The sequence below is a fragment of the Schistocerca piceifrons genome, chromosome 9, assembly GCF_021461385.2.
Source record: "Schistocerca piceifrons isolate TAMUIC-IGC-003096 chromosome 9, iqSchPice1.1, whole genome shotgun sequence".
Taxonomy (NCBI): domain Eukaryota; kingdom Metazoa; phylum Arthropoda; class Insecta; order Orthoptera; family Acrididae; genus Schistocerca; species Schistocerca piceifrons.
The window spans coordinates 134,038,810-134,065,666 of NC_060146.1; the positions used below are offsets into that span (position 1 = coordinate 134,038,810).

Consider the following 26,857-nt stretch of genomic DNA (forward strand, 5'->3'; position numbering starts at 1 on the left):
CAATCTTATAAACACTACACGAGCAAATTACATGTTTTATTGAAAACAAAAGGCTCGATGAGAAATTGTACTCTGTGTGGTTGAAAACGAGTTAGGTCCTCCCGGCTTTCCACCATTTCTTGGCTAGTATCCAGTGCTTCGTTTTCTGAATTTACCTCGCAGCTGTTTTGCAACCTTAAGCACGTTACATATGCCGCGAATGTAGTCACCGGTAGCGTGTTGATATTCACTGAATACTCTGTGGTCCCACATTAATGATAGGGTGGTGCACTGCATACTTAATAATTAGTTTAGCTTCGAAATTGATGCCGAACGCTATACTGTATTTAATATCACGTTTCTTCTTTGAATCTCACCTCAAACTGATGGCCCACACAACACCAGGGTATGTTAGCGTACTTAATTGAGATAAATGTGGCCGCCCAGGGCACGTTCCTTATGTTATGTGCTATGAAACTTACCTCAACCTGACGACCGACGCAGCATCCGAGTACGTTGACCCAATAAACTTAGGTAAATGTGGCTTGTTCTTGAGCAAGTTCTTTAGAAACAACTGTGCCGTGTAACTCTCACGATACCAAATCCGCAACAATAAACGCCAATCAAAACATTGCGCATTAGCCGCAACAATAACCACAATTCCCGTTTGCATCCAGTTGTTTGCTGTACTTTTTACTGATCAGGCTTACCAACCACCACGAAATTATTAGCAACGCGTGCAATTGTAAGGCGAAAGATACTAACTCCGGCCCGACGCTCAAGAATTTAAAATCAGCAGTATACTGAGGTATCGTCAGCAGAAGAAATTTCAGTACTGCTCAGTTAGGAAAATAAAGAAAATCACAGAACGTGCGGTAACTACTGTGAATGTCGTGACAGAAAAATAATTTCTTTATGTTCGAGTTAGTGCTTCTTTGTCTGTGGGCACCGGCTTCACAAGAGAATAAAACTGAAAATTCATTTCGAAATTTTTGAAAGGAAATACGCACAATGAAACCTGTGGACCTTTCCAACGCTAATTTGTAGCGTTGAGGGCAAGTGAGTGCATTATCTTTCGCGTTGTCGATTTACTGTTTGCCCTATTTGGAAGAAACGCATCGTTTTTACGTAGCTTGCTGTGTTAATGGTTTCGTCCTGAGACGTTTATTGTACCGATAACTTACATGTATTTTTCTCAACTGGTAGCCCAACTTACGAACAAAACTGTACATCTGCATGTGTATCCTGTGAATTCAGAATAATTCAGGTAACTCCGCCCATCGGAGGGTTGTAGCCCCTATTTTTTCTCTAGGAGTGGTTAGCCTAACTGCTCTCAGATTGCTTTCACTGTTTGGGTAAAGTTTTTGCGTTCCCAATTTTCCTCTGTCGTCTTTCGTGCCACCGCCGTCATTGCACGTGTCATCAGTTCAGTTGCCGCTTCTAACGTCTCCAATGGCGTAATCGTTAGCTGCAGTCTGCACTGTATAGCGGTACCGAGATCTTGTCACAGTCATTGCTTCTGATCACCAGGTACCTTCAATACCATTTTCCACCAAATCTTTCAACAACTATACCTCATCGCCATAATTGAGTCTTCTCCATTGTCAAATCACCAGCCTATCAACAACCACTGTAACACCGTAACCCTTTATCCACCTATTCCCTCTCCCGTTAGTTTTGCCGCCTTTTTAACCTATCTCACTGCAGTGAACACTTCATGTTGTTACGCGACAACTACTCAGACATCATCCACCATCAGTCATACTCCTCATACAATACGGGAATGGAATGGGAAGAAACCTTTACAACTTTTACAATGGGATGTACCCTCTGCCACTTACTTCATGGTGGATTGCAGAGTATGGTGGATAAAAATGTTGCATGTTGTTAAACTAGCAGCTTCCTACTGCAAAAGCAATGTGGAGAAGGAAGGAGTTGTGATGTCTGTGAACAATAATCACAAATTTAAGACTATAGAGACAGACAGTTTGGGTTAATGAAGCCTGCAATTGTGCTTTGCCAACTTGTGTCAGTGACCTTTCAACCTAAATTAGACATGGGGCTACCGGTACACTATGCATCAGTTATTCTTTATGTCAAAATGTGATATAAAGCCCTTTTCTCATCAATTTGTTTTGGCGCCTCTTCCTGGTTCACATTTGTGTGCAGGCTAACTGGGTTCATCCTAGAAGTCTGCACCACAGAAATATGAAATAAAAGGTCTTTGTCTTGAAACTGTAATTTGTGTTCTCTTATAATTGTGAAAAAGTAAAACAACAAGAAAGATATGAATGTTCAGTTAACACAACTAGACAACCAGAAAGATTTGTAAGTTCAGTAAACTAGATAAAAAAATAGATAGTGTCGTATGTCAATGAGAGAATTAAAAGTTTCAGCACAGAGCAGGAGCATGTAGAAGAACTATGGCTTAGTTGAGCAGTGACTGGACAGATATGTACACAATAGAACTGTTCGTAATGGTAGGGACCGTCCATGGTATACAGTCACTGTAAAGAAATTTCTAAAGAAATAGAGATTACTGTGTAATACATGTGAAACCAAGCTGTAGGACTATTTACAGAGAGATGCTGAATGAAACACATTGGGCTGTCAAGAGAGCAATGTGTGATGTCTTCAGTGAATACTGTAGCAGAATATTGTCAAAATGAAATTTCACAAAATCGAAAGAGAATCTGGTCATAGGGCTATGTAAAGGATGTAGGTGGCGCCAAAGTTAGTTCCCAGTCCCTATCCGATAAAACAGGAACTGAAATTGAGAGTAGCAAAGCAAAAGCTGAAATGCTTTACTCTGTTTCAAATGTTCTTTTGCAAAGGAAAATCCAGGAGAATTGTCCCATTTTGATCCTCATACCACTGTAGAGATGAATGAAATAAGAATTAGTGTCAGTGGCGTTGAGAAACAGCTGAAATTGTTAAACTTGAACAAAGCTCCAGGGCACAATTGGGTCCCTATCAGGTTCTATACTGAATTTGTAGCTGAGTATCCCCTCTTCTAGCTATAATCTATCATAGAGCCCTTGAACAAAAAAAAAACAGTGCTTAGTTCATGGAAAAAAGCATAGGTCACACCTGTCTGTAAGAAGAGTAGTAGATGTGATCCACAAAACTACTGTCCAGTATCCTTGACATCAATTTGTTATGGACTGTTAGATCATATTCTGAGCTCAAACATAATGAGGTATATTGAACAGAATGACCTCCTTAATGCTAACCAGCTCTGAAAATATCAGTCATGTGAAACCCAACTTGCACTTTTTCTCATATAATATACTGAAAGCTTTGGATCAAGGCTGTCGGGTAGAAGCAGTATTTCTTGGTTTCTGAAAAGCATTTGACTCAGTACCACACTAACATTTATTGTCAAAAGGATGATCATATGGGGTACCAAGTGAAATTTATGACTGGAGGAGGACATTTTGGTAGGAGGACGCAGCAGACGGAGAGTCATCGTCAGATGTAAAAGTAACTAAAGATGTGCCACAGGGAAGTGTGTTGGGACCCTTGATGTTCATGTTGTGTATCAGTGACCTCGGGAGGACGACAGTTCAATCCCGTCTCCAGCCATCCTGATTTAGGTTTTCCGTGATTTCCCTAAATCGTTTCAGGCAAATGCCGGGATGGTTCCCTTGAAAGGGCACGGCCGATTTCCTTCCCAATCCTTCCCTAACCCGAGCTTGCGCTCCGTCTCTAATGACCTCATTGTCGACGGGACGTTAAACACTAACCACCACCACCACCACTAGTGACACTGTTAATAGTAGACTCTAGGAATATACACTCATAAATTAAGGATAATTGCAGAATGTGGTGCCACACAACGTGGCACGACACCAAACTGGCAAAAACAGCATAGGCATATAGGGAACACACGACACAGATCTGTAAGTCTACAGTATTGGTGATAAGTTGAGAAAACCGTCCTGAAACGCATGTGCTACAAAACGCCACTGTTTCCTGTGTATTTACCGTGACGTCAATATGGTATACGATCACCATGCACACATACACAGACCTAACAACAGGTTGGCATACTTTGGATCTGGTGGTTGAGCAGCTGCTAGGGTATAGCCTCCCATTCTTGCATCAGTGCCTGTCGGAGCTCCTGAAGTGTCCTAGGGGTTTGAAGATGTGCAGCGATACGTCGACCAAGAGCATCACAGACATGCTCGATGGGGTTTAGATCTGGAGCACAAGCATTCGCCTGATATCTTCTGTTTCAAGGTACACCTCCACAATGGCAGCTCGGTGGTGCTGTGTGTTATCATTCATCAGGAGGAAGATGGGACCCACTGGACCCCTGGAAAGGCAGACATACTGGTGCAAAATGACGTCCCGATACGCCTGACCTGTTACAGTTCCTCTGTCAAAGACATGCAGGGGTGTACATGCACCAATCATAATCCCACCCCACACCATCAAAGGATGACCTCCATACAGGTCCCTTTCAAGGACATTAAGGGGTTGGTATCTGGTTCCTGGTTCACGCCAGATGAAAACCTGACTAGAATCACTGTTCAGACTATACCTGGACTCATCTGTGAACATAGCCTGGGACCACTGTTCCAATGACCATGTACTGTGTTCTTGACACCAGGATTTATGGACTCTCCTGTGATGAGGGTCAGTGGAATGCACTTTGCAGGTATACGTGCGAATAAACCATGTCTGTTCAGTCATCTGTAGAATGTGTGTCTGGAGACAACTGTTCCAGTGGCTGCGGTAGGTCCCGAGCAAGGCTACTTGCAGCACTCCGTGGCCGTCTGTGGGCACTGATGGTGAGATATCGGTCTTCTGGTGGTGTTGTACACTGTGGATGTCCCATACTGTAGCGCCTGGACACATTTCCTTTCTGCTGGGATCGTTGCCATAATCTTGAGATCACACTTTGTGGCACACGGAGGGCCCGTACTACGACCTGCCGACCTGCTGTGTTGGACAAGCCTCCAGCCGTCTTAGTATTCTACCCCTCATAACGTCATCAATATGTGTTCTTTCAGCAATTTTCAACACACAGTCACCATTAGCACATCTGAAAGCGTGTGTACACTCATTCGCTGCACCGTACTCTGACATGCACCAACACACCTCTGCGTATGTTGACTGCTGCCAGCACCACTGTGCGATGACCGCAGGTCAAATACACCGCGTGGTCATACCCCGAGCTGATTTAAATGCGCAAACCACCCACCAGAGCATTGTTTCACCATGTATCAACATTATCCTTAATTTATGAGCATAGTGTACTACAATCCCCTATGTATCATGCACAAACGAATCTTGAAGGTAAGAGGCATGCAGTCATTCTTCCCACACTCCATATGTGAATGGAATGGGAAGAAATACATTGGCACATACCCTATGCCATGCACTTCACAGTGGTTTGCAGAATATAGATGTAGGTGTAGGTGTAGACAATTGTTTTCTGTGGGTGTATTCAGCTGGGTTTGTCAGTGGGAAGCTGATGTGAATTATGCCAGCACTCACCTCTCATCCTCATGTTCCCTTCCATCAATTTTTTTAAAAGAATGATGCATGGAACTGATTTTAAGGAAAGTCAGTTTTAGCCACCCATGATTCAATCCAAACCAATAGTAATAACATCTTTTACTCCCTGTAGCCACACAAGGATTCTTGAGTACTTGGAGCTGGGTAAAATTGCACTCTCTGATCAAAAGTATCTAGACACATGCTAGTAGACATTAACACAGAGTGTGTCCACCCTTTGCCATTATGATGGAGGTGAGGACACTGAGTGAGGTGTCTGAATGTCTTTGAGGGTAAGGCAACCCATTCTTCCAAAACCAGAGATGGTAGTGATATTGGACTCTGCTGTCTGGAGTGAAGCTGATGTTCTAGCTCATCCCAAAGGTGTTCCATTGGGTTCAGGTCAGTCCTCTGGCCAGGCCTCACCATTTCAGGACAGGGTGCATTGTCAAGGTGACACAATCAACCATTTTCTCTAAACCATTACTCTGCTGCACACATTACACAGTAGTGCATAATGTTTTCATATATTTTACATGTAGTACAGGATGTTTATAAATGAATATCAGGGTTTTAATGCTTTATAATATTTATTACATTAAAAATGTTATAAATGATATGTCAAATGAAAGAGCAACTAAAACAGTTGTGTTGGGCACCAGTGCGCATGTGCAGCATGTAATGTTTCCGCCGCAGTCCGCTAGACAGCTGTAGTAGTGAAGATGGTGACTAGTGAACAAAAAGTGTTTTGTGTTTTGCAGTTTGCAAAGGTCGAATCTGTAGATACTGTGCAACGTGTGTTCCGGCTGAAGTTCAGTTGAGATCCTCCAAGTGATAATAACATTTATAGATGGTATCATCAATTTGAAGATACCAGCAGCCTTTGTCAAGGGAATAGCACAGGATGACCAAGAGTTAGTGAAGAGACTGTTGAGCGAGTGAGAGTCGTTCACCGTAGCCCAAAGAAATCAGTCCGGAAGGCTAGTCGTGAATTACAAGTTCCCGTGTTGACTGTTTGGAAAGTTTTAAGAGAACGCATACAACTACGTCCATACCGTTTACAGTTATTACAGGCTCTAAAGCCGGCAGACCATGGATTATGTGCCAACTTTGCAAACGAAATGTTGTTTCATGACGAAGATTTTCTGGATCATGTTATCTTCAGTTATGAATCGACCTTTCACCTTAGTAGACATGTTAACACTCACAATGTGTGCATCTGGGGCTGAAAGTCCTCACGAGGTAGTACAAATGCAACGACATTCCCATAAAGTGACTGTTTTTTGTGCCGTATCCCGGCGGAAGGTTTATGGGTCTTTCTTTTTTGGTGAACCTACTCTAACTGGCACTTCTTACCTTGATACACTAGAGCAATAGCTCTTCCCTCAGTTGGAAGAAGATGAGCCAGAGAACTTCATTTTCCAGCAATATGGTGCGCCATCTCACTGGCATAGCACAGTACGCAATTGGTTGACCTTCACTGTATCCAAGTGCTGGATAGGCCACAAGGGGCCCAATGACAGGGCTTGCTTTGCACAGCGTCCACATTCACCTGACCTAACGCCATGTGATTTTTTCCTTTGAGGCTTCATCAAGGATCATGTGTACATGCCTCCGCTACCAGCAGACTTCCTTGAATTAAGAAATTGGATTGAAGCAGCTGTTGCTACAATCACTGAAGACACACTTATCAACAATTGGGAAAAACTCAGCTATAGACTTTATGTGCGCTGTGTGACAAATGGTGCTTACATTGAACATTTATAAGGTTCTTGGTAAAACTGTTTTACTTGCTCTTTCATTTGACATATCATTTATAACTGTAAGTTTAATATAATAAATATGATAAAGCATTAAAACCTCGATATTCATTTATAAACAAAGTCATTCAGTGTGGATAGTTTCGTTCACTCCATGTTGCAGACACGTTTAGTGTTCCAGTTTAGTGTCTAGTGGACTATTTGATATGACTATATTTTATTTGTTTACTGTAGTCTCTTAGTGTATTGTGAATTAAGTTTGCAATGGATAAACTTATTACCAAAAAGGCATGCTTGGAAGTTGATGATACTGCAAGTCAACCTCCAACAATTATTGTGTTGTCAATTGCTTCGTCGTCTTCAGGCAAGAACCGCTCACAGCTGAAACCTGGACAATCCAGTAAGGGAAGATCATTTCTGAAGTCTTGGTTGCTCAAATATACATGGCTAGAATATGAAGCATCTACTGTAAAAGTTTTTTGTGAAACCCTCAAAGAGGCAGTTGCAAAAAATCTATTACAATTTTCTTCAAAAAACGAAGATGCATTTACTTCTGTAGGGTTTTCTAACTGGAAAAATGTTTTGGAAAAATTCTGTCTTCATGAAAATACATTTACGCATATAGAAGGTGTTTTGAAACTAAATTCTATCACTAACTGAAGTGTGGCTTCCCAATTGAATGAACAGTTAGGTAGTGATATGAAGAAAGGCCGTTTAGCTCTTGAGACAGTTTTTACTTCCGTGCAATTTCTGTGCTGACTAGGACTAGCAATTAGGGCACAAAGATGTAAAGTAAAATTTTTTTTTAATTGTTGGAACTTCGAAAGAATGACATACCTGAGTTTAAAGATTGGATTGGGCATTTGGGGTATAACTAGACATCCCACGATATTCAAAACTATATCGTTGATCTACTAGGAAAGTCTGTGTTGAGAAAGGTATTGGCTTCAGTCAAGAAGACTGAATATTTTTCTATTATGGTTGACGAAACAAGTGATTCTTCTATTGACAAACAAGTGTCATTTTGTATTTGTACTGTCGATGATTCCTTAATCATCAACAAAAACTTTATTGACTTATACGAGACCCCCCCAACACTGAATCACAAACTCTGTTTAGTATTTTAAAAGGCGTTTTTGCTCATCTTCATTTGTCAATGGATAACTTAAGAGGACAGTGCTATGATGGTGCCTCGAATATGGGAGGTACGTTCAAAGGACTAAAAAAGTTATTTCTGGATATACAACCAAAAGCACGTCATGTGCACTGCACTGCTCACAGTTTAGACTTGGCACTTGTAGACAGTCTTCGCCATCTTATGTCTATGAGGGATATTATGGCTTTAGCCAAGGACTTAATAAACACCGTAAGGAAATCCAACAAAAGGATAGAACTTTTCAGAAGCATACGCTATGAGAGCACCAGCGACCAAGCTGGTCTACGACCCCTTTGCCCGACTCGATGGACTATGTGAGCGTCTAGTATCTTGAGAATATTGAAAACTTTGAAGAACTTGTAGAGGTTTTTGAAACAGTTTCTGCAGATGATAAAACAGAGGCAGGTTACAAATGTTCAGGCTACCTTGAGTCAATGTTACAATTCAAGACTTATTTCAACGACCCAGTAGAGGATGTCAATGAAAAAATTCAATGCCCTCATCTAAGTGTTGCTGATTTGGAAAAAAATATATGAGGACTTGGTTTGCATATTGAATGGAAGGCGTGACAGTTTTGAACACTTTTGGGAATCGTGTTTAAAAGAAAAACCTTCAGAAGTTGATGATCCTTTGTTTCCTCCGAGGAAGTATACCAAAGAAGTATGAAAACAATGAAGCCAGCTCATAGCACACTTTCGAAACCCCAAAGGAATACTACAAAGCTATTTACATTGAAGTTTTGAAACAGTTTGCTTCAACTGGACTTACAAAGGTCATTGCAGTTGAACAATAGTGCTTGCTTTTAGTAAATAGAGGTGAAACAAATTTGGAAAAATCAACTGAGTTTTTCAAAAATGACCTAGACATTGAGAGACAACTTACACTAGTATATGTTGGCCAATATTGTTAATAAAAAAAATAACTGGTCTTAAAAAACATGCATGATGTAAAAAAAAGTATGTTACACAAGAGCCTGCAGTTGGAGAAATGTTATGTGAAGTAGTGAAGTGCATTAAGCTTCTCCAAGTAGTCCCAATTATGACAGCAACAGCAGAACGGTCATTTAGCGCCCTTAGATGTCTGAAGTCATACCTCCGATCAACAATGGGACAGAAGCGACCGAACAGCTTGGCTGTTCTTCATGGCCACCGAGATGTTTTGGATGAATTGGATATCCGACTAGTCATCAATGACTTCATATTCAGTAATCCAGTCATATGGTCGACGTTTGCACCTTTCTAAAGACACTCTAGCCCTAATAGTGGCATTTAGAGCAATATTAAAAATCTTTATAAAATAGAGAATTAAATACATACATAATGTTAAATTTTCAATTTTGAAATATTAGTACTAGTCTAGTACTGTATTACTGTATTACTATAGCACTGTATTACTTATTTTCAAATACTTAAATATTTTAGGTCGTAAGACCCAGTTGAAACCTGCTATTTACATACTTTTTGACTGAAAGTATTAGGCATACTGTATTAACTTTATTAACTGTATTAAAGCATTAACTTTGAAATATTGTTTTTATTTAATGAACCCTAAGCCTTATTCAAAGTAAGCTAAATTTAGTTATTTCACTTATTAATCAAAGTGCTATTACTGTCCAACAGCAATAGTTTATGTTTTAGTCTTTTAATGATACTTTAGGATTTATTTAAATATAATTTCAGTCTTTTCAGAGCTATATACTCACTGTTCTGTAATAGTCTATAAGTATGATCATTTGTGTAAATGAAATTAGGTTTTTAGAAAAATACCATTTGTGTTTACGTTTTGTTTCTTTTTTTCAAAGCCAAAAAATGTGTCAGGCTTCGAGTTTCCTGGAGTGTCGAGTTATCAAGAGACTAGTTTTCTGGGTTCTAATGTTGATCATATGACCCTCAAATGCTAAAAAATACTTTAAAACTCACTATTTTTCATCTAAAATTTAGAAAATTACCTGGATTGACACCCCCAGTTTGCTCCGCCCCCCCCCCCCCCCAATAGTTTTCATAAGGACATACATCTGCATACCAAATTTCATCCAAATTGGTTGAACAGTTTAGCCGTGAAAAGGAAACAGACAAACACGCTTTTGCATTTACAGTATGGACTTACAGTTCAGTATGTGAACTCTACAACATATTTATTTATGTAATACACACTGTATTTGAAAGAATGTGTTGAATAGGAAAAGTTCTGTCTTACCATGGTATTTTTGCCTGAAAATAAATAACACAAATGGCAGGAAATTTTTAAAACAAGTTGAACATTAAACATTGCTCTTTGATTGAATAAATGATGTAGCACAAAGCTAGCTTACACTTAAAATGGGGCAAAACAGAATATGGCTATAACTACTGTTAATGTCAAATCTTAGTGAATGAAACCATCATAAAAAACAATGAGACTCCAGAATGTTCTGTCAGCAAAAGTGTGGGAGAGAATGGAACTATCCCTTTCTGCTTTGACTTTTCACAAATAAGATATATCCTTTTAGTCTCTCTGGTATTTTCATTATTGCCCAATATGAAATGCAACTGAAAAAAAACTTATGTATATCACAAAGCTCTGGAGTTTGAGTAACAGTGCTTTTTCCAGTTGTAACACTACTTAAAAAGCAATAAATATTAACACAGGTATAACTTTACTTTTTAATATTAGAACACTTTCCCACATGTTCTGACATTACACTTTACAAAGGTTGTTCAGGTTGTTACATTATATACAAAAATATAAAATGAATTTGTGGAAGGTTAAAATCTCCAAACATTGTCCAATCATTTATATTTGTTATTTATGGTCCACAGATTTTAATTTTTCACAGCACTGACATAAGTGAACCCTGTCAAATCATTTCTATACCACTTTGAGATGTAAATTATATTATTCAAATATCCTATAGTACCAAGGGACACACTGGCTTGGCTTGGGCGACTGAAAAAGAAAACAATTTTTCCATTATTTGTACATTCTGTAATTGTATGAAATGAGTATTTATCAAAATCAAACAAACAAACACACACTGACTCACACACACAAACTTGCTGTTAACCCCCTTTTAACATGCTAAATAGTCCGCCCCGGTAGCTGAGTGGTCAGCGTGACAGACTGTCAATCCTAAGGGTCCGGGTTCGATTCCCGGCTGGGTCGGAAATTTTCTCCGCTCAGGGACTGGGTGTTGTGTTGTCCTAATCATCATCATTTCATCCCCATCGACACGCAGGTCGCCGAAGTGGCGTCAAATCGAAAGACCTGCACCAGGCGAACGGTCTACCCGACGGGAGGCCCTAGCCACACGACATTTCATTTTAACATGCTAAATATTCCTAGGATTTCAATAACAATAATAAAATAAATAAAATGTTTAATGTTATAATTATAATAATAATAATAATAACAACAACAATTACTTTATTTGCATCATTGCTTAATACATCACTTTCGCATAATTTCCAAGAAAATGCAATTCAGAGAAATACATCCCAAAATTTCAGAGGTAATGTTTCAGGCTCTTCATTTTAATGTGGGGTGTGCATAAAGTGCGGGAACACTTTCAATTATTTATTGCACAAGAACCAAATGTTGTACAGATATCATACGTATGTCATTTTGAAGTATATCCCCACAGCATAGTTTGGTAATTTGCTGATAGTCAGCGCTAGTTGCAAACATGGTGAGATCAGGGTGCAGAGCAAGCTTTTTGTGTGTCGGAGTTCGACAAAAGCAAGTGTGCTACAGCTGTTCAACAGATGTTTAGAACCAAGTACGGTAAGAAGCCACCAACAAAGAAGGCCATTTACCACTGACACAACAAATTCGTTATGTCAGGTTGCTTGTGCCCGGCAAAGAGAAGTGGACATCCCAGTGTGAGTGAAGTGAATGTGGAGCACATACAAGAGACATTCATAAGGATATTCTTACTTGGACATGTTGCAGCAATGGCTGATACCTCAAATACAATCGGACTTTCTATTCATCTTTCAGCAGGATGGGGCTCCACCCCACTTTTATCGTGAAGTTCATGGCTACCTGAACAAAGAGCTGCCGCATAGATGGCTCGGCCATGCCACAGAAAGAGAGAGCTGTTTCATGAAATGGCCTCCCCGATCACCAGATCCCACTCCATGTGACTTTTTTCTGTAGGGGAACAGTAAAGATCTGATGTATCTACCGCCTCTACCACGTGATGTAGCAGAGCTCCGGGAGAGAATACAGGAAGTGACTGCCACAGTCGACAATGCCATGTTGGGATGGGTATGGCAAGAATCTGATTACTGTATTGATGTCTGTCGGGTCACTCGTGGTTTGCACATTGAATGTTTGTAAAAAAAACTTTCATAGTTTCCCTTCAAAATGCAATATGTATGACATCTGTACAATGTTTAGTTCTTGTGCAATAAATAATTGAAAGTGTTCCCGGACTTTATGTACACCCTGTATTTACAGTTGTGAATACGAACAACCTTCAGCTGTGTCAGGGAATGACGAAAATGCAAATTGTGCTGGAATTGGACTCGAACCCAGATTTCTCACTTTGTGTGAGTGATCACGTTAAACGCTTTGGCTATCAATGCATGACTAATGACAAGACCCAAGACAATCATCAATCTTGCATCACAACCTGTACTCTTACACACATTATGTAATTCCCATGCATGGGAGGACATATTAATTGAAAGTAGCTGCATGATATTGGCAGATGCATTCATGTCCAAAGGAACGTTGTGTCATCCTCCTTAACACAGGCACTGCAGTATCGTATTTATCCACTGATACCAGGCAGCAACTTTCAATTAAAATGTCCTCCTTTATACAGAAATTACATAATGTGTGTACTAGTACATGTCATAATTCAGGAACAATGACATAATGGAAGTTTAGGTATGGCCAGGAGTCATGCACAGATAGACCAACCATTTGAGTCAACAGCTTGCGTAAAGCAGGAAATCCTGGTTTGAGTCTTGGTACGGCACAGATTTTCAATGTCTTAATTCCCTTATACAGCTGCTGGTTGTTCATATTCGCAACTCCAAATACATTTCATGTACGCATGCATGTCTGAAGGTGCATTCCATTATTCCTCTTAACAACACAGGCACTGCAATATTTTTCTGATTTAATAAATACAGTGGCAACAAACTCTCACAAATTTATCATCATAATATGCATGATATGAAATCAAAGTGTGCACATAACATTATCAGTAAGTCTTTTAGTACTATGCTTGTGAATACAGGCCTGTAGTCTATGAGTATGCAAACATATAAGAGGTAGGGGAGGAATGACATTTCTTTCTGTCACTTCCAGTGGATAGTCATTCCCTTTTCATATTGCTTTTTTCAACTTACTGTGATTTGCTTGTTCTACCTGTGGGCTTATGACCCTTGTTGGATTTGTTATTGACAACAGATACAGTTAGTCTGCAAATGGGCATCTTTATCTGCCTGGCATCTTTTCTGTTGGCAGTCAGGCCACAAACCTGTACACATCCTCAGACAAGCAACTGAAAAGTATCCTGTGCAAAACTTTAAGCTTGTAATTTTTTAGTTGGTCCAGTGTGTGGAGCAACAAAATAGCATTGGCCCCAATGTTGGTACATCTCTTGCTTGTGGGTATTTTGACTGTATATCAAAGGACGTTGGGTCCAATATCGATATGTCGACCACACATTTGCACCATTGTTGTTTGCTTTGGTTGTTGTATCTAAACCAGAGTTTGCCACTTGTATATTTAGGATGAATTTTTGAGATCACATTGTCTCAGGAACTGTGGAGTAACGTGGAAATTTTTCAGTTATTGCAACTTTACCAGCAAGAGGTACATTTGTGGAATCCTGTTACAAGGAACCACAAAAATCGCAATGCCACTGTGGACACATGGAATGCATCCAGCAAAAATTCAGTATGGCAGAGAGAGAGAGAGAGAGAGAGAGAGAGAGAGAGATAGAAATAAACAGTCTTTATGTCAGCTTATCAACCATAACAGAAGAGGACAAAAGACTGTCAGTTCAGGGGCCTCAACTGATTTTTTTTTTATATATATATATATATATATATATATATATATATATATATATATATATATATATAAAAAACAAAGATGAGGTGACTTACCGAACAAAAGCGCTGGCAGGTCGATAGACACACAAACAAACACAAACACACACACAAAATTCAAGCTTTCGCAACAAACTGTTGCCTCATCAGGAAAGAGGTAAGGAGAGGGGAAGACGAAAGGAAGTGGGTTTTAAAGGAGAGGGTAAGGAGTCATTCCAATCCCGGGAGCGGAAAGACTTACCTTAGGGGGAAAAAAGGACAGGTATACACTCGCACACACGCACATATCCATCCACACATACAGACACAAGCAGACATATATATATATATTTCAAAAGGGGGAACAGAAGTGGATATGGAATTAAGGGGCAATGTTCACAGTAATAATTGGTGTGATGAATGGGTAGAGATGTCTATTGGAAATAGTATGGAGAATTGTGGAAAAGGTGAGGAGAGGGTTATTCAGTCTGATGTAAAGGCTAATATGAGTGGTGTATTTGACAATGTGGAAAATGCTGGTAAATTACGTACTGATAAGGTTACTGTGCTTGTGGGTGCAGTTGTTAACTGTGGTAGTGATAATGACTTCAGTGTGGATATGGAAAGGCGTAATGATATGGAGAATGTTGCTGTAGGTTGCCCAGAAGATAAAATTGAAACCTATGTTTTCTTAACTGATGATGCAAGCCTCAAAGATGTTAATTGTGGATGGTTAGGAAAGGAGGAGGCTGATTATGATTTGAGTGATTGGGTGTCCTATGCAAAATTACATAAAGCTTTGATGCCTGAAGAATGGGGTAAAATAAAATTTAAAATTGCCAGAAAATTGGAAGAATTAAGTGAAGAAGAGAATGTTGAGTTTGCTATTAAGGATCTGTTTGAAGGGGATACTGATGTATGTTTTGGAGAAAGACCTAAAGATATTTGCATTATGCCAGAGGAAAGCAGGAGTGAAGTAGAAAGAGATTTATTACAGGAATCAGGGCTGAACAGAGTAGAAATAAAGATGATACAGCCAATAATTGATATCAGTGTGGGAGGAGTTGCAGATATAGCATTATTAGACTCTGTCTCAAGTTTATCTGCAATCTCTGAATCTTTCTGGCAGCAAATTAAAGGTTTAGGAGTAATAGAATTACCAGTTACAGGAGTCAAAATTAAGACAGTAACTGGGACATGTAGCAAGCCCATCAGCAGGGAAGTATTACTGGAATTTAATAGTAATGAGTATTGTTTTAATATTAGTTGCTTTGTGGTGAAGGGTTTGGCATTGAATGTAATTTTGGGTATGGACTTCTTGTACAAGTATGACTGTAGCAGTTTTGTAAAGGGCAGAGTGGTAGAATTTGATGCTGGTGGAAATAGACAAAGAATAAAATTTAAAGGTGAATTAAAAGGAGGTGAGACAATTACTCATTTACAAAGGATAGAAGCCTTGTTGAGTCATACGGGAACTGAAACCTGCTGTACATATAGTCTACTTCTGTATAAATGTGTGGAGAATATAGGAGGGAGGAAATCTGCAAATAGTTTGTTAAAAAAAAATAGTTGAGATTTTATTAAAATTTCTAATGTATCTGTGGCACCTGGAGTTGATACTGGTGTGTGGGGGTAGAAGTGTCGGAGGTCCTGATCTGGGAACATTTGAAGGGTGAAATAGAATATATTTAACTATGCCATGTTTGTGTTTGATTTGTGTGCATGTTTGTTATTTGTACAAACCTCAATAAGAAGTGATCAGTGAAAACAGGATGTTCCAGGGAGGATTTGGATAGCCTGATTCCTGGGAAATGTGGGTCTGCATGTCTAGGCAAGATTTATGAGGATTTGATTAAATTTTGATAGGATGGCTTGGCTAATGAGAGGAAGCACAGTGCTGTTGGCTGACAAGTTTGGAAAGACTGTATTCCAATGCATAAACCTGTGGACACAAGGATCTGGTTACAACAACTTCGTGCAACTTACAGAAACAACTGTGTAAAAAGTGGAAGTGTTAATGTGCAGTGGTGGGCAACCTACATATAGACTAACATGGGCATTTATTTTGCCTTCCCAGTCACTCAATAGGATACTATCTAATTGTATATTTGAGTTGGATACATTGTTGGATTATGTATATATGTTTCCTAATGACAGTACATACACTGATTAACTCACCACTATAACACTGTTCTACGTGTTTTGGTGCCATTATAGTTATAATTAAAATGTTTAATATATAAAGTAATATGGGTTCACTCCATTTGGTGCTACTTCATGTTGCCGTTACTAAGGTAATGTCTCCACGAAGTGGGGGTATGTAAGGTAACAGGGGATAATATGGAACTCTTTCAAGTAATTTAAAATTTAAAGCACGGCAGCAGAGATAATATGCTGGGCAAAATAGACCGGAAAATATTTGTTTGTGTTTTGATGGACGTTGTAGTTCCGTTGGATAGTGTTTTGGTTTTCTTTAATTGCAACGAATTATATAAGTGTGGTGATAATTTGTAAAATTATATAATGTATTTAGATTTAAGTATTTAAATATTATAAAATACTGTAAACGAATTGTGGCCATGTTTAGCAATTATTTTGACTACTGTGGTGTCATGTGACCCGACTCAGGACTGTGGATGTGAGCGGGAAATCGTGGTCTTTTGTCGTTGGCCGTTGTGGTGGTGAGTTTGGAGCGGCAAAGTGCCGCGAGTGCAAGCATGGACGCCAGGGTATGCGAAGGAACAAAGTGAAAGTGTGTGGGTGTGAGACAAACAGTGTAGAATTGCACCGATTATTATTTGTGAACTTAAAAATGCATGGCCACAACGTTAAAGTGTTTCTTTTGAATAAATAAGTTTCAATCTGAACGTGTATAGTTCAATTCACTGCTCTTCAAAAGCCAGCCAATATCAGACTCAATAATAGGGGCGCAAAGGCAACCGTTTACTACCAACCCCCTTTACAGATGAGCCATGTGAAAAAAAATAGGTAGTAAACGAGCCGGAGTTCAGTTGCATCCTTACCCTCTCCCTTAAAACCCACATCCTTTCGTCTATCCCTCTCCTTCCCTCTTTCCTGATGAGGCAACAGTTTGTTGCGAAAGCTTGAATTTTGTGTGTATGTTTGTGTTTGTTTATGTGTCTGTCGACCTGCCAGCACTTTCATTTGGTAAGTCACATCATCTTTGTTTTTAGATATATATATATGATATGTGTGTGTGTGCGAGTGTATACCTGTCCTTTTTTCCCACTTCATGAAACCCTCCCCACTCCACCAAGAGTGTCTTTCCACCATCCACCTAACCTTCGTAACCTCTTGATTCATCTCTATGAAATCCCCAAACCACCCTCTGGCTCCTACCCTTGTAACCGCCCCTGGTGTAAAACCTGTCCCATGCACCCTTCCACCTCCACCTACTCCAGTCCTGTAACCCGGAAGGTGTACACGATCAAAGGTAGAGCCATGTGTGAAAGCACCCATGTGATTTACCAACTGACATGCCTACACTGTGAAGCCTTCTATGTGGGAATGACCAGCAACAAACTGTCCATTCGCATGAATGGGTACAGCCAGACAGTGTTTGTTGGTAATGAGGATCACCCTGTGGCTACACATGCCTTTGTGCACGGCCAGCACATCTTGGCTCAGTGTTACACCATGTGGGTTATCTGGATACTTCCCACTGACACCAACCTATCAGAACTCCGGAGATGGGAACTTGCCCTTCAATATATCCTCTCTTCCCGTTACCCACCAGGCCTCAACCTCCGCTAATTTAAAGTTGCCGCCCCTCGTACCTCACCTGTCATTCATCAACATCTTTGCCTCTGTACTTACGCCTCAACTGACATCTCTGCCCAACCTCTTTGCATTTACATATGTCTTGTGTGTGTGTGTGTGTGTGTGTGTGTGTGTGTGTGCGCGTGCACGCGAGTGTATACCTGCCCCCCCCCCCCCCCCTTCCAGGAGGAAAGTCTTTCCGCTCCCGGGATTGGAATGACTCCTTACCCTCTCCCTTAAAACCCACATCCTTTCATCTTTCCCTCTCCTTCCCTCTTTCCTGATGAGGCAACCGTTGGTTGCGAAAGCTAGAATTTTGTGTGTATGTTTGTGTTTGCTTGTGTGTCTATTGACCTGCCAGCGCTTTCGTTCGGTAAGTCACCTCATCTTTGTGAAATGTGTGAAGTGTTATAGTCCAGTATCTTATTTTACATTTTTTTTTCTTTTTGCAATGATAAATCAATTATTCACACTCAGAAACGTAACTGCACCTACTTCGATCTGTGCATCAGGCACCTACTTCGATCTGTGCGTCAGACATGTTTAAATTGTCTCTACATGAATTCAACTGGATGTTGGCTTGAATGTGTGGATGCTGTTCTGTTAACATTGGTACCAATGTATGGATGAAGGGTAATGGCAGAATAAGCAGCACACACACTGTTGGGTTGGAGACCATGCCCCCATTGCACCCGTGGATCAAAATGGAGGCAGTGGCAGGAGCATGCAGGTTCAAAACTGGAAATCTTTAGGATATCTATGTGAGATGGAAAGTGAAAAGGGACCTCATGTCAAAACTTTTGGATTTTGAGTTGCTGTAATTTATACATTCAGACTTAAACTCTGAACATTTGTAAAAAAAGTAAAAAATTAGATTTCTATATCTAAATTGAAGTGAGTTAGAGGTGGAATATTGGTGTACATGCACACACCCACCAAAGTGCGCCGCCCCCCCCCCCCCCTTACCTCCCCCCCCCAACACACACACACACACACACACACACACACACACACACACACGAGACCTATTGTACAATGCAGTGTACATAAATTTAAAACCAGGTAAACTTGTCGCAAATTGAGAGAAATGAGTGAACCGTGTGCGGTTTTCTTTTGGCAAAGTACTGGCATTTGTATTCCATGTTATGGCCAACTGCAAATTGGCAACATCAGTAGATATTTATAACTCTCATATAAAAAGGGACCACTTGTCTTGTTTGGTTTCACTGTAATCACAAAGTAGTGTTCTTTTATAGAAAACTACTCTGAGCTCATTAAAATGCTTCTAAAATTTGAGGGGTTATTTTCTGAAGCACTGCATACATAGCTGCAAGATTTTGAAAAGGGACATCCTGTCAGACCAATGTTATTTCTCCATAACATCAAGAGGTCCCTTTTCAGAAGACTGATATTGATTGCTTTTAATGAGATTGATTCCTGTTGGATTCAAACAATTTTCAAATCAATATAGGCATGCAGAATAAAGCAAGTTGTTACAATAAACAGAAAGATGAAAATGGATATTGTTGATGTTATTGAACATGTTTGCTTTTACTGAAAATGTTACTTCTCGAACAAAAGGCAGCTTTTCGCTTTGTAGTTCACATATAATGCATGTGGTAAATATAGAAATGGTCAGGGAAATTCTGGTTCACTATGTGATAGCTTCCAACTGTTTGAATAAACCTTTCAATGAGACAGTTGAAGGTAGGGTACAGGGTTGTGACAGAGTGGTTTACTGACTAGAGGAAAATAGATGAAAGTGTTGTTGCCAGGGTGTACAGGCGCAACCTTGACTGGAGAGTGCAGTCTCTCTAAGGAAGCTGTGCATTATATTCCAGGTGGAGGTATTTACTATTAGGCTGTGCACAGAGGAGAACCAATATAGGCGTTACAAGAATCATAGCATCTGCGAGGGTTGTTTCTCTCTCTCTCTCTCTCTCTCTCTCTCTCTCTCTCTCTCTCTCTCTCTCTCTCTCTCTCTCCAACCTCTCATAGGCTATAAATAAAAGAGATGTTCATAGAAAACAATTATTTTATTACCAAAAGTTTTTTACACTTATGGTTACTTTTCAAATTAATCACCGAAAAGATTGAGACATTTGTTGTACCTGTGGACGAGCTTTGCAATACCCTCTTCAAAAAATGTTTCCACCAATGATTTCAAATGAGCATTGATGTTGTTTTGAAGATCTGTGTTGGTTTGAAAGAGCTGCCCTCCAAGCCACGTCTTCAGTTCAGGGAAAAGGTGAAAGTCACTGGGTGTCAGGTCAGGACTGTACAGCGGATGATCGAAAATGTCCCATTGAAATTGTTCAAGGAGCTGTTGGGTTGTGCCAGCACTGTGCGGACAATCGTTGTCACGGATCAACACAATTCCTGAAGCCAGCATTCCTCTTCGTTTGTTTTGAATGGCTCTCGGCAAACGACAAAGTTTCACAATAAGCAGCTGCAATGATAGTGGTTCCGGGCTGCATAAACAAAGAGGAATGCTGACTTCAGGAATTGTGTTGATCCATGACAATGCTGGTCCACACACTGCTGGCACAACCATTTGAAATCATTGGCAGCAACATTTTTTGAAGAGGGTATTGCAAAGCTTGCCCACAGCTGCGACAAATGTCTCAATCTTTTTGGTGATTGTGTTGGAAAGTAACCATAAGTGTACAAAACTTTTGGTAATAAAATAATTGTTTTCTATGAACTTGCTTTTATTTATAAAATATTGGAGGTAGGGGAGAGGGGGGGGGGGGGGAGAAAAGGCCCTCACACATTCATTCAGACAGCCAAGAAGCTCTGACATCTCTATCAGGCCCTACAAAAACATCAAAAATCATCACAGAATGCCATGAATGAATGAGGCTAGGGGAAAGCAACAGTGTAAACCTGTCGTGGGTCCCTCATCACACAGGTATTATGGTAACAAACAAGCTGACAAGCTAGTCACAACAATCCCATTTATTGAGTTGGACCACAACCTATCCTCTCAGTACGGTGGTGATAAAATTTAACTATGCATCTGGATCAGTAGGCAGCACACAGAACTTTATACTAAGGCCCAAAAACAGAAACTTGGCATGCTAATGATGCTGAAAGTTCTGCCATTCTGGGCTTAAAGAGGAGGTAGATTAAACTCATGGCAAGTTCAATGACTGGCCATGGAAAGCTCAAGGAACACGTGTACACAATGAGAACAGATAAAGATTTCCTTAAGTGTAACAGTGTGGTTTGGGGGATGAAACCACACCACATTTAATCTTCCACTGCAAAGCCCTGGAGATCAAAAGACCAAAAATACTTGGGTCACTAATTCTTGAAGAGATTGGGTCTAATAAACCCCAGTAAAGGGCCTCTCACTCCTCTTCTAGAGTACTGCCTAACTTTGCTAGAATGACAGGAAGAAAGACTGCACAATAAAGTTAGTTTTGGTGTGGGCAACAGGGGATTAACACTACTGCTGTTTTGTCTTCCTGCTAAAACCAAATTAGAACTGCTCTTTGGATGGGAGGCTGTAATGACTGACTGCTCCCCTCACCCCATTCCCTCTTGTATCCACGCCTGCACAGAAACACAGGGTTTGCAAGCATCACCTCAAATGGTATTCTGTTGTTACGGAAGGCAACTGCCCAGTGGGAAGAGAAAAGTTTCAAGAATCAATTCAGAGCATACAGGGTCAGGTACAAAGGTGTGCAAGTTAACACATCCAGAGCAGTTAAGGGGTTAATACAGTAGTCAACCACAGAACAGTAATAACACTAAAAGCTAATGTTGCCATTATGCATATCAAGAAAATCATTAACATTGTAAACATCTTGTCCAACTTAGAAAAATGTTACTGGTATACACCAAGCAAAGAGTGATAATTGATTTAAGATTCAAAGTCAATTCAGTTAATGAAAATTTCTAGTCCTTGCTAACTTCCTGCTTGGTATGTCCACATATTCAAAAATGGTTCAAATGGCTCTAAGCACTATGGGACTTAACATCTGAGGTCATCAGTCCCCTAGGCGTAGAACTACTTAAACCTAGCTAACCTAAGGACATCATACACATCCATGCCCAAGGCAGGATTCGAACCTGCGACCGTAGCAGCAGTGCAGTTCCGGACTGAAGCGCCTAGAACCACTCGGTCACTCTACATATTCCCTAACTCTTAATATTATGAGATGAATGTCTCCCCCACATTTCATGACTGGATGAATAATGATAATATACGAGAGCATGCTGAAAAGTGATGCCTCTGAATTTTTTTATGTGAAAACTTTTAAATCTAGTGAAATAAAACAAACTGCATTAACATTCTACATCTTTATCCTTCATGTCTACATATTCGTTTCACAATATAGTCACCCTGGCGCAAACATTTCCCCCAAACAAAAGACCAGTTTGTTGATACCGTCACTGTAGAATGTTTGACTTCGTTGACAGAGCCGCAATCTCACCTCTGCTTCTGCTTCACCATTATCAAAGTGAAGTCCTCAAAGGTGTTTCTAAGTTTTAGAAACAAATGAAAATTGGATGGGGCATAAAATTTGTTTTATTTAAAAACTAAGTGTTTTAACATAACAAATTTCGAGGCATTACTATTCAGCACACCCTCACAGAACTTTTTGTCATGGAGGAAGTTTATCAACACATGCCAGAGTTTCATTTATTTTTTATTTACATGAAGTTCCGTAGGACCAAATTGCGGAGCAAATCTCCAAGGTCCTTATTGTGATTTGGTGTTAGTTTATTATCTACAAGCCATGAACTTATGTCATGAACTGCGCTATTTGAAATTGAGCCAATGTTGCACACAACATCCTTTACTACAAAGCTAGAGTCATCAGCAAACAGAAATATTTTAGAATTACCCATAGTACTAGAGGGCATATCATTTATATAAATAAGGAACAGGAGTGGTCCCAACACTGATCCTTGGGGTGCCCCTCATTTGACTGTACCCCACTCAGACCCATTCTCAGTATTGTAAATAATGACCTTTTTCTGTCTGTTGCTAAAGCAACAGGTGAACCAATTATGAGCTACTCTCTGTATTCTGTAATGATCCAACTTCTGGAGCAACATTTTGCGATCAACATAATCAAATGCCATAGTTAAATAAAAAAAAAAAAATGCCTTGTGTTCAAAACCTTTTGTTTAATCCCATCCAGTACCTCACAGAGAAAAGAGAATACAGCATTTTCAGTTGTTAAACGACACTTAAAACTATACATGTGATAGCCAATTGTGGTTTCTATCAAGGTAGTTAATAACAATGTAACATACCTTATAGTATTTGATGCAAGCATCATCTGGATTACTTAATGCTTTACACTTCACAATCACGTTATACTGGGTTGGGAATGAAAGAGAAGCAGTAGTTGCGAAAGGAGTGAGAAATGATGGAGCCTATCCCCCATGTTATGCAATCTGTATGTGGAGCAAGCTGTGAAGTAAATCAAGGAGAAATTCGGAATTGGAATTGAAGTTCAAGATCAAGAAAGAAAAACTTTTAAGTTTGCCAATGACATAGTAATTCAAACGGCAGAAGCAAAGGACTTGGAAGAGAAGCTGAATGTAATGGAGTGTCTTTCAAAGTGGTTATAACATGAACATCAATAAATGTAAAGCAAGGGTAATGGGATGTACTTTAGTTAAGTCAAATAAAGCTGAGGAAATTGTATTAGGAAGAGAGATTATAAAAACTGTCTAAGAGTTCCTCAAAATAACTGATGATGACTGAAGTAGAGCGGATATAAAACACAGACTGTCAATAGTAATAATAGCGTTTCTGAGAAAGAGGGAATTGTTAACATTGAATACAAGTAAGTTTTAGGATGTCGTACCTGAAGACATTTGTCTCAAGTGTAACACTATATGGAAGTGATATGTGGACGATAAACAGTTCTGAAAAGAAGAAGCTTTTTAAGTTTAGTACTACAGGAGAAAAGTAAAGATTAGATGGATAATTTGGACAACTAATGGAGAAGTAGTGAATCAAATTGGGGAAAAAAGAAATTGGCTGCAGCAAGCAATGTAAAGTTTAGGTAGATGTAGTATTTATGCAGAGATGATGAAACTTGCACTTGATGAACAGCATCAAACAAATCTTCAGACAGAATCACAACAACAATAGCAACTACTGCTACTACATTTTACTATTTGTTACTAAATTCCCAATTATCTTAAATTATACATTCTTGGGAATTTTGACATTGCAGAACCAGGTATTTAAACTTGCTGATGCTTTCTTGAAAAGGACTGAAGACATTCACTAGTAAATTATGCTAATCCTTTACTTTTTTTACCAACAAGTTAGATTTTCTCCCCCATTGTTGCTCCAGAATTTGTACACTTTATCAGATTTCTACTATTCTTTTTCATTATGCCTGTGTGACTTAACATCACCTCTGTGCAATGAGTAGCTATCTCTCCTTTCCATATTATTGTTATATCCTGGGCTGCACAAAAAATACATTTGTCTATAGCTCTGAATGCCAGGGCATGAATTTTTTAATGTTTATATGAGCTTTTGTTTTAGAATACAAAGGCAGTTCACTAGGTACACCTGTAAGTATTGAAAAAATTAAATTATTTATTAGGCCCCTTTCATCAATCCCTCTCCCTCCCCTCTATTTGTTTTGTGAATTTCAACTCTGATCCCATGAGCTAAAGCATGCCTATTTCTCCTGCAGACTTCATGGGTTAGAATTCATTACTTCTATGACATCAATCCACATAACCTTTGACAATCCCTTCTCTTGTGCCTTTCATCTTCCCCAGCTTTAAGGTCCTTCTCATGATGTGCCCGAAGTAAATCAGTTTTTGTTTCAGTAACAGATTTTCCAAGCTGGAGTCTGGTTTTATTTGTTGTAATAATGACCTGTTTGTTCTGTTTGTGGTGCATGGAACTCTAAGGAATGCCTTCCAACACCAAAGTTCAAAGGTGTCTTTCCTATGCCGTTCAGCCTTTCATATAGGTCTCACATATGAACATCGCAACAGAAAGACAGTAGCCTTTACTAAATGGGTCTTTGTTGTTTAAGCTATATCGCTAGTCCTCAAAACTTTGACAAGATTTGACACTGCCTTTCTGCCAAATAAAAGGCATCTCTTGATTTCAAGGCTGTAGTCATCCTCAGCAGAAATCTGGACCCTCCAAATACCTTCGTGTCGTGAGAATTCAATATCTGTTTACATACATAACAGTAAAAGTAGAAGGAAAAAAGTTTTATTGCAGAGTGGGTGTATTGGTCAAAAGTTGAAACTCTGATGAAGCAATCATCAACATGGGAATCACAGCATGATCCCTTTGGTTGTCTTCTGCAGCACAGCAGTATGTTGACAATATTCAATGCCCTGTTTTGTTGCCCTTCATTGCAAGCCATCCTGGGCTTACATTTTAGCAAGTTAATGCTCACCCACATATGTCAAGAGTTTATATTGCTTATCATCAAGCTTGCCAAATCATTTGTTTGCCTGTACATGTACATCACATCCACGAATTTCTGTCCCATTTGAATAATGCCTTCATGGTGCATCTTTTCTTTTTGTTTTAGAGTTTCTTTTGGCAACCTCCCCTCCCCCACTGCCCACTCCACTGTCACAGTATCCTCATCTCACTGCTTTGCCCCATGAATCATATCATGGTGACTTATACTGTGCATCAGACTACCAGTTACTGTGCAGTCTCCACATACTTCATTAGTAACAGTCATCTGTGAGCACTTGATTTTACATGCAATTATATACCAGTTGCCTTTATACTAGCATTATTGTCACTAAGCAGTCATATGAATGGATGGACTCATAGTGGTAACAAACTAAAACCCAATAACAATGACACTGGAGCTTCTGTCACCATGTGAGCTGTTTGTGTGCATACATGCAGAGACAAATGTATTTGTGTGTTTATATATTTATTTTTAAGTATGAACCACTGAACTAGCTTGAGGAGTTCATTTTTCTTCAATGCATAATCATTTCCAGTGTGAGATCCAAATTGTCAAAAATTTCATTTATGCAAACTGCACCATTGTCCAATAAGTAAACTGTTATAAACAGGAATGCTGCTAATAAGATATTAGTTTTGATGAAAAACTGGAGAAAAATAAATACTAACAAAGTTTGAGACTAATTTATTTTAGCAGGAACTACACAAGTTAGCCACGTAATGAAGTTGATGTGATAAAGGGAAACAAGAAAAACAAAGAATTCTAGTAGTTCACTACTAATGAGAGTTTTGACTTGATTCTGTGCAAAAAAAAAAAAAAAAAAAAATCTATGAAAAACAGGACTGATTTAGACGATAGTCCCTAAAATCTGTGAGCAATGGCTGGAAATGTACTACTTACTTCAAACATTTTGCAAATTTCTCCCCACAGGTCATATAAGATGGCTGATTGGTCACCCTGTTTCTGAAAATAAACACACAAAAAATTACACAACATGTAAAACAGAAGCTTCGACATATGTACTAAGTGAAAACAATCACATACAGAGCTAAGATTAAGGCTTGACATAACACCAATAATGAGGCCAATTAGACGTGAGCAGAAGCTCAGATTGCACAAGAATAAGGATGGTAACAGGCTCGTGTAGAACACAAACTGTACTTACAATGCAGTATCCAATACCATGTCGCAAGTATAGAAATAATTTACAAC

General features: G+C 39.4%; 1 protein-coding gene across 1 annotated transcript in view; it reads right to left on the reverse strand.

The window, feature by feature from the left end:
- Positions 1-11,070: 11,070 nt before the first annotated feature.
- The window catches only part of LOC124717308 (GILT-like protein 1), an 87,000-nt gene continuing 71,213 nt past the window's right edge, over positions 11,071-26,857 (reverse strand). The window contains exons 5-6 of the mRNA XM_047244134.1: positions 26,546-26,608; positions 11,071-11,325 (exon numbers count right to left, since the gene is read on the reverse strand). Coding sequence (XP_047100090.1) covers positions 11,275-11,325; positions 26,546-26,608 — 114 coding nt within the window. The 3' untranslated portion in view covers positions 11,071-11,274. The remainder of the gene's footprint in view (positions 11,326-26,545; positions 26,609-26,857) is intronic.